The sequence below is a fragment of the Lithobates pipiens genome, unplaced genomic scaffold (genome assembly GCF_037356315.1).
Source record: "Lithobates pipiens isolate NorthernLeopardFrog02 unplaced genomic scaffold, aLitPip1_a1.2 Scaffold_16, whole genome shotgun sequence".
In the NCBI taxonomy this organism is placed as follows: domain Eukaryota; kingdom Metazoa; phylum Chordata; class Amphibia; order Anura; family Ranidae; genus Lithobates; species Lithobates pipiens.
In genome coordinates this window covers 558,220,973-558,234,413 of record NW_027507748.1, presented here as the reverse complement: position 1 = coordinate 558,234,413, position 13,441 = coordinate 558,220,973, and the positions used below count along the sequence as shown (strand labels likewise).

At 41.1% G+C, this 13,441-nt stretch overlaps 1 protein-coding gene across 1 annotated transcript in view; it reads right to left on the bottom strand.

Annotated features, from left to right (window-relative positions):
- Positions 1–13,441, bottom strand: part of SHMT2 (serine hydroxymethyltransferase 2) — a 171,629-nt gene that overhangs the window by 36,332 nt on the left and 121,856 nt on the right. Inside the window, exon 7 of the mRNA XM_077483572.1 lies at positions 8,524–8,663. Within this exon, the coding sequence (XP_077339698.1) occupies positions 8,524–8,663 (140 nt within the window). The remainder of the gene's footprint in view (positions 1–8,523; positions 8,664–13,441) is intronic.

The window sequence follows — 13,441 nt, the reverse complement described above, 5'->3', positions numbered from 1 at the left end:
TGGTGGCTCTACCTCAATATGGTTGACAAATCAATTGCCAACCATTGTTCTGATGGGTCCAAGGGTCATAAGATCAAAGACATAAAACGGGTACCAGGTCAACAAATTATGTGAAAGTATACATTTGAAACCCTACACATAGCCCTGGCAGAGACACATGGTTTAACTTTACCTGAAGAACCAAAATAAGGCTTCACCATTTCTACAGTTTAAATCTGCTTTACTATCAAGGATATAGTCTCTTTTCTCCATTTTCATCTACCACTGTTGCGCCACATATGGAAAACTTCTTGGAAGTCGCCACTCTGATAGAAATTCAGATCTTCTCTTTTGGAAGACTATTCATTGCTTATATTAGACCTTTTTAATCAGGATCCTCCAACAATCATAACACTCACGCACACAACTTTAAGTTGCAATAATTTTTTTTCTAGTTTTTAAGCCGATAAATACACAGTAGGATTCTTCTTTGTTGATCTCTGCCAGCATGGGTGTCATCCCTCTCCCTCCAATCTGCGCACTGGACAAGTAAAAGGCACGGGACCTAAAATGCAATGAAGCTGACCCATAAAAAAGGAGGCATTTTCCTGTCTGTGCAGCGAAGGCAGAATTGTGGGAATCACAAGGATGGCTGAGCTGAATTATATATACTTTGGAAAATAAAATAGCAAACATATGTATATTTAACGGAACATTCAGTGGTTTGTCTGGAGTTCCACTTCAATAAAATATGTCTATAGAATCGTGTCTCACTCTCAAATACAGTGGATATAAAAAGTCTACACACCCCGGTTAAAATGTCAGGTTTCTGTGATAAAAAAAAATCTAAAATGATTTATCTGTGTCATTTTTTTTACAACTGTATATAAACTGTACAGCTCAGTTGAAAAACAAACAAATCTTTTAGGAGGAGGGAAGTAAAATTAAAAAAATAAAAATATGGTTGCATAAGTGTGCACACCCCTACACCAATACTTTGTTGAAACACCTTTTGATTTTATTACAGCACTCTTGGATAGGAGTCTATCAGCATGGTGCATCTTGACTTGGCAATATTTGCCCACTCTTCTTTGCAAAAACATTTCAAATCTGTCAGATTGTGAAGTGCACAGACCTCAGATCACCCCACAGATTTTCAATCGGATTCAGCTCTGGGCTCTGGTTGGGCCATTCCAAAACTTTAATCATCTTCTGGTGAAGCCATTCCTTTGTTGATTTGGATGTATAATATGACTGATATTTGGAACTGGTCATAATTCCCTCTACCTCAACTAAGGTTCTTGTTCCCGCTGAAGAAAAACAGCCCCAAAAGCAGCATGCTGTAACCACCATGCTTCACCATGGGTATGGTGTTCTTTTGGTGATGCGCACTGTTTTTGCTCCAAATCTATCTTTTGGAATTATAGCCAAAAAAGTTATCAGACCATAACAATGTTTAATTGATTTGTACAGTTTATAGGTCACATTAAAAAGGTGGAAAAAGTTCTAGTCCTGAAATGATTAGTCATGTTTTTACATCACAGAAACCTCACAATTTAACAGGGGTGTGTACATTTTTTTATATCCAATATATTATATATATATATATATATATATATACACACACATATACACACACACCTATCTATCGCTATATGGTTAAAAAAAAAAAAAAGCCATGTGTTGAAAACCTGCAACAACCCTTTGCTATAACGCATACGGGCGGCTATACATTGTAAGAAGACATTGTTTATGTAGCAGAGATCTTGGCAAAGTGCTGAGAAAGGGTGAATGAAGCCCAATGAGAAGGATGAGTCCTGCTGCGCAGTTTCACAGTTTCCTGCTTCACGCTCTACTCCAGGGTGTGAAACCAACGGAAACAAGAAAGGTGCAAAAAAAAAAAAAAGAAGAAAAATAAAACCTCTCTAGAGATCAGGAAAAACCAAGGAAGTCAGGAGTAGAGGCATACGTGTGCTGAGACCCGTTTGTTAATTACTTTGATTGGAAGGTGTAGAGAACGGCACAAGGAAATGCTGGCAGAGTTCTCACCACTCGCTGAGGATTCTTATCACAAGGCTAGCTGCCGACTCCCTCATCGTTCAAGGCAAAACACAGATGCTTAGAATCTGCAGTTGGCACACACTGACAAAGAAATAATATCAACCGAGATTTAAAAACAGGAACGAATGATCACATAGAATACCTGTGTTTGGGGCTTTTAAGCTATAGAGTGTTCGATTTTACTGAAGCCACATTTATGAGTGTTGTTTGAAAAAAGTGAGACTGATACTACACCATATGCTCAAACCTTTCCTTTTATTTAAAACACATGGAAAAGGTATACCTGAATAGCTCCAATTTACTATACTGGCATTTCACTCCAGAGCCTGGACCTCCCTAGCTACAGTATATTCCTATGGCTGCACACTGGTGGGTCCTGACAATCTTTTGATAGGTGGGCCCTCACTCCATCTTCTGATTGCCCATCACTTTTCTGATGTGTTCAAGGGTCTTTTTCAATGCCAAGGAAAGTCTCTTGTTGGCTTAATTATCACCCACCACTATTACTATGTAGGAGTCATGTTTACAATCTAAAGCAACAGTATAATTTTTCTTTCTCCCATATATTGTTGCCACTATATAAAACCTGTGTACTAATAATAATATAAATCATAGTAACAGAGTGCCCTTACTGAGAGAGGCATCATCAATGGACAGCTGTTTCAGATTAAGACACATCAATGCTTGAATGCTTGCTGACTTCACAAATGCTGTTTTAATTAGCCAAAGTATCTGCTGTGCCCCTCTCGGATTTAGCTTGATTTTATTACCAGGGCTTAAATACCCCCAACCCTGAGCAAATAGCTATGCCCTATCAACTGTCATTCCACTGTGGAACAATGGGACTGTTCCATTGTCAATAAAGGTGCTCTCAAGGGTGGCAGTTGGTGGATCTTAGCCTTGAAGTTAGGATCAAGTAACAAGTTAAAACTAAATCAAAAGCATTTTTTTCTGGCCATTAAGGGTAAGGCTTGGTTCAGATCTATGTGTGTCAGGAATGCACACAAAAATCGCTTGCATGTCTAACCTGCACAGAAATGCGCTGCTCTTTAACTACTTAAAGACTGCCCACCGCATATATATCGCAACAAGGCGGCTCTATTGTGTGAAACGCTAATTGGCCAGAGTGGGAGCCACTCAGCGGGTCCAGCGGACCACAAATCATTCCTCAGAGAGGCAGAATGGTGATCTGCCTATGCAAACAAGGCAGATTGCCATTCTGACAGGGAAGTACACAGTGATCTTGTGCTCCTGCTAAGCAGCAACACGGATCTCTGTTCCTCCGGTCAGTCTATCCCCCACACACTTAGAAAGAATCCTCTAGGGACACACTTAACCCTTTGATCGTCCCTGGTGTTAACTCCTTCCCTGCCAATGTCATTAGTACAATAACCGTGCATATTTTTAGCATTGATCACTGTATTCATGTCACTGGTTCCGAAAAAAAAAAAAAAGTAAAAAATGTCAGGTGTCCGATTTGTCCGCCACAATGTCGCAGTCCCGCTAAAAATCGATGATCGCCACCATTACTAGTAAAAAAAAAAAAAAAAAAAAAAGCCAAAAAAAATGTCATAGTTTGTAGACGCAATCATTTTTGCACACACCAATTAACATACGCTTATTGGGACGTTCTTTAACCAAAAATATGTAGCAGAATACATATTAACCTAAATTGATGAAGACTTTTTTTTTTTTTTTACATTTATTAGTTGATATCTTTTATAGCAGAAAGTAAATTTTTTTCAAAATTGTAAATTTTTTTGTTTATAGTGCAAAAAATAAACTGCAAAGGTGATCAAATGGCACCAAAAGAAAGCTCTATTTGTGGGGAAGAAGGACATACATTTTATTTGGGTGCAACATCGCACAACCACGCAATTGTTAAAGTAACGCAGTGCCTTATTGCAAAAAATTACCTGGTAAAACCTTCCGGGGTTGAAGTGGTTAACAGAGGTGTGGGGTCATTCTTAATGGCACCCCACGCATTGCAAACCATGCAGTTTGATGCAGTGCGAGTAGAGGAGAGCTGGTCAGCTGCTCTCCTAACGGGGGGGGGGGGGCTGGTCTGTAATGATTGGTTATTAGTGCACACCCCGCCCCCCCCAGCAGGCCCACACGTGCCCATTAGAGGCACCCATCAGTGCCACCAATGACTGCAGCAGCCAAGAGCCTGAGCCAGCCGCTCCCTCCATAGCCCAGCGCTGCAATAAGCGTGGGAGGGGGATCACAGCAGAGCGCTGCTGAATGACAGTCAGCAGCTTTCTGCTCAGGGAGCTGTGAGAACCAATCAGTGGTGTTTGATTGCTTGGTTCTCAGTGTTAGGCCTCTTTCACGGGGGACAGATCCGTGATGATCCGCCCCGTGAACATCCGCTTCCTCAGCGGGGATCGCTCCGTCGATATCCCATTGTTTTGAAAATCTATTTACACTACAAACTATATGATTGAATCAGTTCCGATATCGCCGTTTTACTAAATTGACAGCTTAGTATTCTAAATAGGAAAGCTTTTGTTCGTTTGCAAATAATAAAGATTCTACGAGCAAGAATAAGCCCTTACATTTAAAGAGCACCTGCTGCCGCCACCTTGTTGTGTCACTGCCGCATATTCAGCCGCCCCATTAAACTGAATGGGACTGTCGGTGAGTCAACAGCAGGTCAGAGGTGACAGTTGCTCTTTAAAAATTATGATTTAAAATGAAGTTGATTTAAATCTAACCTTTTTACTAGTGATTTAACCACTTGCCGACCACTGCACGCCGATATACGTCGGCACAATGGCAGCGCTGGGAAAATGGGCGTACCTGTATGTCTTCTTTAATTGGCAGAGCTAGCAGGCACACGCACACCCGCCGCGTACTGGGCCGCAGAACGGGGAGATGCCTATGTAAACAAGGCATTTCCCCTTTCTGCCTTGTGACATGACAGATCACTGCTCCCTGTCATCGGGAGCAGTGATCGCTGTCATGTGAGTGGAGGCCCATCCCCCTCACAGAATCACTCCCTGGGACACACTTAACCCCTTCATCGCCCCATTTTAACCCCTTCCTGCCAGTGTCATTTACACAGTAATCAGTGCATTTTTATAGCACTGATCGCTGTATAAATGACAATGGTCCCAAAATAGCGTCAAGTGTCCGATGTGTTCACCATAATGTTGCAGTCACGATAAAAAAATAAATAAAAAAAATAAAAATCGCAGATTGATGCCATTAGTAAAAAAAAAAAAAAAATTATAATAAAAATGCCATAAAACTAGCCCCCATTTTGTAGACCTATAACTTGAGCAATTCCATATACGCTTACGGCAATTTTCTTTACCAAAAATATGTAGAATACATATCGACCTAAGCTGAAGGGAAAAAAATAAAAATCGTCAAAATCTTCACTTTTTTTTGTTTGTAGCGCAAAAAATAAAAACCGCAGAGGTGATCAAATACCACCAAAAGAAAGCTCTATTTGTAGGGGAAAAAGGGATGTCAAATTTTTTTTGGGTGCAACGTTGCACGTCCACGCAATTGTCAGTTAAAGCAGCGCAGTGCCGAAATGCAAAAAGTGCTCTGGTCAGGAAGGGGGTAAAATCTTCCTGGGCTGAAGTGGATAAGTCGTGATTTAAAATCGACTTGATTTAAATCGAATCCACCCTGGTACATCCCTAAGTGAAAATGTCCAAATTGGGCCCAAAGCGTCAATATTTTGTGTGGCCACCATTATTTTCTAGCACTACCTTAACCCTCTTAGACATGGAGTTCACCAGAGCTTCCCAGGTTGCCACCGGAGTCTTCTTCCACTCCTCTATGATGACATCATGGAGCTGGTGGATGTTAGAGACCTTGTGCGCCTCCACCTTCCGTTTGAGGATGTTCAATAGGGTTTAGGTCTAGATACATGCTTGGCCAGTCCATCACCTTTACCCTCAGCTTTTTCAGCAAGGCAGTGACCGTCCTGGAGGTGTGTTTGGGGTCATTATCATGTTGGAATACTGCCCTGCGGCCCAGTCTCCAAAGGGAAGGGATCATTCTCTGCTTCAGTATGTCGCAGTACATGTTGGCATTCATGGTTCCTTCAATGAACTGTAGCACCCCAGTGGCAGGAGCACTCATGCAGCCCCAGACCATGACACTCCCACCACCATGCTCGACTGTAGGTAAGACACACTTGTCTTTGTACTCCTCACCTGGTTTCTGTCACACACGCTTGACACCATCTGAGCCAAATAAGTTTATCTTGGTCTCATCAGACCACAGGACATGGTTCCAGTAATCCATGTCCTTAGTCTGCTTGTGTTCAGCAAACGGTTTACCGGCTTTCTTGTGCATCATCTTTAGAAGAGGCTTCCTTCTAGGATGACAGCCATGCAAATCAATTTGATGCAGCGTGCAGCATATGGTCTGAGCACATACAGGCTGAGCCCCCACCCCTTCAACCTCTGCAGCAATGCTGGCAGCACTCATATTTCCCAAAGACAACCTCTGGATATGACACTGAGCATGTGAACTCAACTTCTTTGCTCGACCATGATGAGGCATGTTCTGAGCGGAACCTGTTCTGTTAAACCGCTGTATGGTCTTGGCCACCGTGCTGCGGGTCAGTTTCAGGGTCTTGGCAATCTTCTTATAGCCTAGGCCATCTTTATATAGAACAATTCTTTTTTTCAGATCCTCAGAGAGTTCTTTGCCACGAGATGCCACATTGAACTTCCAGTGACCAGTATGAGAGAGAGAGTGATAACACTGAATTTAACACACCTGTTACACATGACCTGACACCAGGGAGGGAAAATGGCTAATTAGGCCCAATTTGGACATTTTCACTGAGGGGTGTACTCACTTTTGTTCCCAGCGGTTTAGACATTAATGGCTGTGTGTTGAGTTATTTTGAGGGGACAGCAAATTTACAGAGTTATACAAGCTGTACACACACTACTTTACATTGTAGCAAAGTGTAATTTCTTCAGTGTTGTCACATGAAAAGATAATAAAAGATTTACAAAAATGTGAGGGGTGTACTCAAATATATATAAAAAAAAAAGGTGTATATATATATATATATATATATATATATATATATATATATATATATATATATATATATATATATATATATATATATTTATTTGGGGGTTATTTAGCCAAAGTGCTGCACCAGCTAGCGAGAACAGTCCACACAAATGTTTTTTCAGGGCTTGTTGGCCTACTTTTATTAAAAGCAGAACAAAACAGGGGTTTTCACCATGAGCATCAGCATTAAACGACAGCATGTTCAGTCTCCTGGCTCACACATGCAACCTTTCAAACAAATATACCGAGCTGCCTGGCTCTCTTCAGCAGCAGCATCACTGCTCGGGCTCCCACGTGGAGCCCTCCTGACTCCTGTCAGTGACCTCAGACTCGGGTCTCTGGCATTCACAGTGCAGCCTGCACTCTGGCTTCTTCTTGCAAGCCTGAACTCCTCGGGAGGGTGGAGCCCAGAGCCATGGTCAGGTGTTCTCAAAACAGGCCAGCGCACGCCTAACCAGTCAGTGCGCTGGTGAGTCTCAAAATCCAGTTCTGATCGCTACAAAATCCCCGGGCTCCAGGTTCCAAAGTGGACTTTACTAAATAATGAGGAAACTGAAAAGCCAACTTCCTCCCAAATAAGAGAATGCACTGGAGCCCCTCAATCTGTCTGGTGGGGTACCACACACACACAGTTCTATCAAGACTTTAATTCACAGTTTTTTCAAAGCAGCCCAAATTCTAATTGTGTCTCCAAGTACTCTCCATATGTTTTAAAGTTAAGGGTTTTTTCACCTTTTCATTTTGTTACTACAACTATTATTTACTATGACCAGTAATAATAATTATATATATATATATATATATATATATATATATTTTTTTTTTTTAAATACTAAACCGAATTACTATCATTTTGGATGCAATTTATTTTTTTAGTAAGTTAAACCAACATGCCTAGCATGCATGCTTTATATTAAAGTGGTTGTAAATGTAGAAAAATAAATATAACAAACAGGCTTATACCTGCAGAGACTGCATTAAAGAAAAGCCTTCAGTCTTTACAATCACTTATGCTAGGGGGGCTCAGTATTAAATAGTATTCCATACAAACACCACCTGAGCGGTTTATTTTAAAGTGTATGTGATATTTATACAGTACTACCAAACTTTGAACTTTACAAGGTCACACATTTCCTGATAACTACAAGAATTATTTTTTGCAAAGTTGTGATCATGCCACCCATTTAATTCAATTCACAATGCAAATAGAAGCAGTCATTGATTTACAGTTTTTATAAGCATGAGGTGATAAGTAAGCTAACAAAGTAATGAAAGGTCTGAACAAAACTTCATACTACGGGGCAAACAATATTCACTATAGAGCAGAAACATTAGACTTGCATTACTAGGGAAAAAGTGAGTGGAAAAATGTTAGATAGTTCTATGAAAATATTTTTAAGCACTGGAAAGTGCACCAAGATTTACCTGGCCCCTCGTAGAGTCTTGTGTGTTGTTGTTGTGACCACATCAGCATGATCAAAAGGTGATGGAATGACGCCAGCTGCTACCAGCCCACTGATGTGGGCCATGTCAGCCAGGAGGTAAGCCTTCACCTCATCACACACCTGCAGGAGAGAAAGAGCTCATCAATATAGTTACTCATGTTCTCCAAAACAAACTGCTATTAGATACACATACCCTAAGGTCACAGTCAACCATAAGGAAACTGGGCTGTGTCCCACCAGAAGGGCCTTTGTTCCCTCTCCACCTACTGCACCCTATCCATCCACATTCTTTACTTCCTGGTTTGTCACTCTGTCTTTAGTACCCAACCCACGCCTCAGCTATTTCCAAAGTGTCCTTGAAAATTTCCCTGAGTCTGAAAACCCCATCTTTTACTGGGAATGACACGGTGTTAACAGCAAAGAGTGGACATTTTGGTGCCGAAACTGAAAATGCAGTAAGCGCTTAGCCGAAAATTACATTTTTAAAACAATATTTATATTTTTAACTATAATTGGATTATATGCGGTTTTAATTAATATGAATTTATTGTTGGTAGCAATAGTGCAAGAAAAGCTCAAGAAAAATGCAGTCTGCAGTCTGACCATCTCTTGTGATATTTTACTTAAAACACATTGCTAATAGTATTTGCAAAATTTGCATTCAGTGCACCTCTAGCAGACATACAGGAGATGGTCCGACTGCAGACAGGATACCATAGATCAATGCAGCCTCACCAGTGCCAATCAGATGCAGCCTCACAAGTGCCTGGATCAGACAGAGCAGAGATCTCACGCTGTGTCACGGAGCTGTATTTGAATTTCCTGGGCAGTGCAGTCGCAGTAACAAAGTCTCATCTCCTTTGATACACGTCACAACTCATTAAATTTCCTGGCATTGGATCAGTGTGCCGTCTATCACAGGAGGCCAAACAATTCGGGAGGGAGATCACGTCACTGCATGATGAGGAGGAGGAGAAAGGAGAGGACTTGGGCACGCTACTAGGACACCGCCACAATGTGCGGCGCTCGGGGCCTTTTCGGTGCAATCGGCACCTTTTCTTCTTTCGGCCGAATTAAAAAAGTTATGCTTCGGCGGCTGAAATTTCAGTGCACCTCTAGTAGCAAACACAGGACCTTTAACAGTAGCGAAGTTCAAACTCATCTGGTCTCCTACACTGCAAGTCAGCAATACCTTACAAAGACCACCACACAGCTTCTCCGTCATTTGTCCTTGCATATAACGGTACATTCATTTTTGCGCTATAGATACATTCTTGGGGATGCAGTCCAAACATTCAAACATTATGTTGTTCACAGAGCACCACAAAATCTAACCAGTCACAACTCCGATACCAGTTTTTAGATACTGGATGCGGATAAAGGGAAAACGAGGAGGGCTCCCAAGTACTGGGACCACTTCTAACTTTAATGATCAGCAAGAAGGGATTTTCAGTCTAAAGTCCTTTTTAGAGGCAATAGCACCACAATGTGGAACTGAAGCTGGTTTGTTAATAAAACAGATTCAACGGTTCCTCTCAATACAAAAGCTCTGTTTGTGTTACTAAACATTCTTTCATGTACAAGCTCCGTGATCTTTAGTAGGAATTTTCCACCAACCAATGTTCTCATTTAGCAATTCAGAGTTAAGATCAATTCCGCTCCCATATGTCTGCTATAAATTTAGCCTTAATTCGCTCTTCAGAGAGGTTTTTAGTCTTGTAAGCTCACAGGTTGAGACTTCTCTGGTTTTCCTCCTAAAACTCCAGAGACTTTTTGTACTCAGACTGGCAACATTTTGCTTAAAATAGTCAAACATCTTTTTTTCCTCCAGTTCATGATTTATACCCAAAGGGTCTCAAGACAATGAAAGACTAACCCAGCCAAGATGCTGCACCTTCTGTTGTCTCATTTGGAGCAGAATTTCTGCATAAACACAAACACAATACATCAGTCTACAGGCATGAATCAGGTCCCCCAGGTACTTGCCTCTGATGGAACACGCTATATTAGTCTGGATTTTCTATCAGCCCTGTACCTGCTTAAGAACAAACGAGAAAGAATAGTACTCTCTAGTAAAACTGCATAATATAAATGAGACTTTCACATTAGATGTTCATGTTATAAAATAGCAACCACTTTAAAATCAATTGTGTTTGCCATTTTGTGTGGGTTCCACCTTTACTGAAAACTTTCCTAGCTAAAATCTTTCATTCTGGCCAGCTTTAGTAAGGACGAAGAAAACTGCTGTGTATATATATATATATATATATATACACACACACACACACACACACACTTTTTTTTTTAAGTGGAGGGCTCATATCACATAGCAGCACATTTCAACCGGTTCAAAGGATTGGTGGTTTCAAAATTTTCTCAAATGTGTATGCAGCATTGCAAATGTCGATCCAAACCTGCTAGTTGTTTCTTCTCAGATGGATAAACAAGCATTTTCAAAGCAAGTGGCCATGTTAAAGGTCTTTAACCACTTAAGGACCGCCGCATGTAAAATATACGTCGGTAGAATGGCACGGATGGGCACAATCACGTACCCGTACGTGCCTGCCTTCCAGTGGGTGAGGGGTCCGATCGGACCCCCTCCCGCTGGCTGCAGCGGTCCGTTTCACTTCAGGAGCGATCCGGGTTGAGGGGATGGCCGTTGGTTTCTGGCCATCCCCTCTCGATCGCTCCTGGCAAATGAGAAGCTTCCCCTGCCTGTGTAGTGTAAACACAGGCAGGAGGAAGTGAAGTCACTCTCCTCGGGGCGGTCTTTTTGACCAGACTGCGAGAAGAGAAGACATAGTAAGTGCACCAACACTACACTGACATGTAGGTACAACATAAGCACACTTTAACCCCCCGTCACCCCCCCTCCCAGTCACAGTGTCACTGATTGCAGTGATCATTTATTTACTGATCACTGCATTTAGTGTCAGTTGTAACTGTAAAAACTGTCAGGGCAGTTAGTGTTAGGTCCAGGGTAGTCCCCTACGCGCCCCCCCCCCCCCCCCAAATAAAGGTTTAACCCCCTGATTGCCCCTAGAGTTAACCCTTTCACCAGCGATCACGGTATAAGTGTCACTGGTGACGCTGTTTAGGCAGTTAGTTATTTTGGTTGCCCATTTTTATATAGCGTAACGAACCCCCATACTACCTAATAAAGGTTTAACCCCTTGATTGCCCCTAGAGTTAACTCTTTCACCCCCTTTTGCCAGTGTCACTAAGCAATCGTTTTTCTGATCGCTGCATTAGTGTCACTGGTGCCGCTAGGTAGCTAGTTATTTTTTGGTTCACCGCCAGGTTTTTATAGTGTTAGGTACCCCCATATACTACCTAATAAAGATTTGAACCCCCTGATTGCCCCTAGAGTTAACCCTTTCACCAGCGATCACCGTATAAGTGTCACTGGTGACGCTGGATAGCCAGTTAGTCATTTTGTTACTTAAGTTCCCCGTCAGGTTTTTATATAGCGTCAGGGACCCCCATATACTACCTAATAAAGGTTTTAACCCCCTGATTGCCCCTAGTTAACCCTTTCACCAGTGATCACCGTATAAGTGTTACGGGTGACTCTGGTTAGTTAGTTTGCTTTTTATAGACGCTATAACTTTTGCGCAAACCAATAAATATACGCTTTTTTTTTTTTACTAAAACCATGTGGCTGAATACATTTTGGCCTAAATGTATGACTAAAATTGAGTTTGATTTTTCTTATAACAAAAAGTAGAAAATATTTTTTTTTTTCAAAATTTTCAGTCTTTCCTTTTATATAGTAAAAAATAAAAATCGCAGAGGCAATCAAATACCATCAAAAGAAATCTCTATTTGTGGGAAGAAAAGGACGCAAATTTCGTTTGGGTACAACATTGCATGATTACCAGTGCAATTACCAGTTAAAGCAGTGCGAAATTATAAAAAGACCTCTGGTCCTTAGGCTGACAATTGGTCCGGGGCTTAACTGGTTAACCACTTGGCGACAGCGAATTGTACACAGCGGGAGCCTGTCAGCAAGTCCTGACCAATGATCCACGGTTGGGACCTGCTGATCGGCTGTGTGGTAAACACAGAGCTCAGTACAGAGGGAGTGATCTGTCAGTTGCTCATCCCTGCAAAGGCATAAAAATTTTGAAACTACGGGCGGTTTATTCTCAAATTCTATAGTGCACCACTACACTGGTCAGGCGACATGCAAGATTACCCCGATGAAAAGCTTACTCACCGATGGATTGGAAAAGCTGCGGACTACAAAATGCCACTGACCCAATGGCCACCCAGAAAGCCCAGACTTGTAACTTTTTCCTGTGAGGGTACGTAAAAGATAAGGTATTCGCCCCTCCCCTTCCTGTTAAGCTAGTGGAGCCAAAACAGCATATTACAGCCACTATCACTGCACTTGATTCAGATATCTTAACTCGCGTTTGGGTGGAAATGGATTAGCGACTTGATGTGCGTCTTGTGACTAAGGGTGCACACATAGAACATTTGTGACAGTCTCTAAAAAACCTGAAACATCCCCCTACACTTCTGCTACAGGTAACAAAATATCTTACATTGTTCTTGTTTTATTGTGCATTGAAACATATACATACATAACACACACACACACATTATATACACACACAAACATATATATATATATATATATATATATATATATATATATATATACACACACACACACATATATATATATATATACACACATACACATATATATATATATATATATATATATATATATATACACACACATACACATTTTATATATATATATATTTGGACATGGGCACAATTTTCATACAATTATATTTATTCCAAATTATTATAAACATAAATAAAATGGTAATTTTTAATGTTTTGTTGGGAATCTTTTACTGGCAATGACTGCCCGAAGTCTG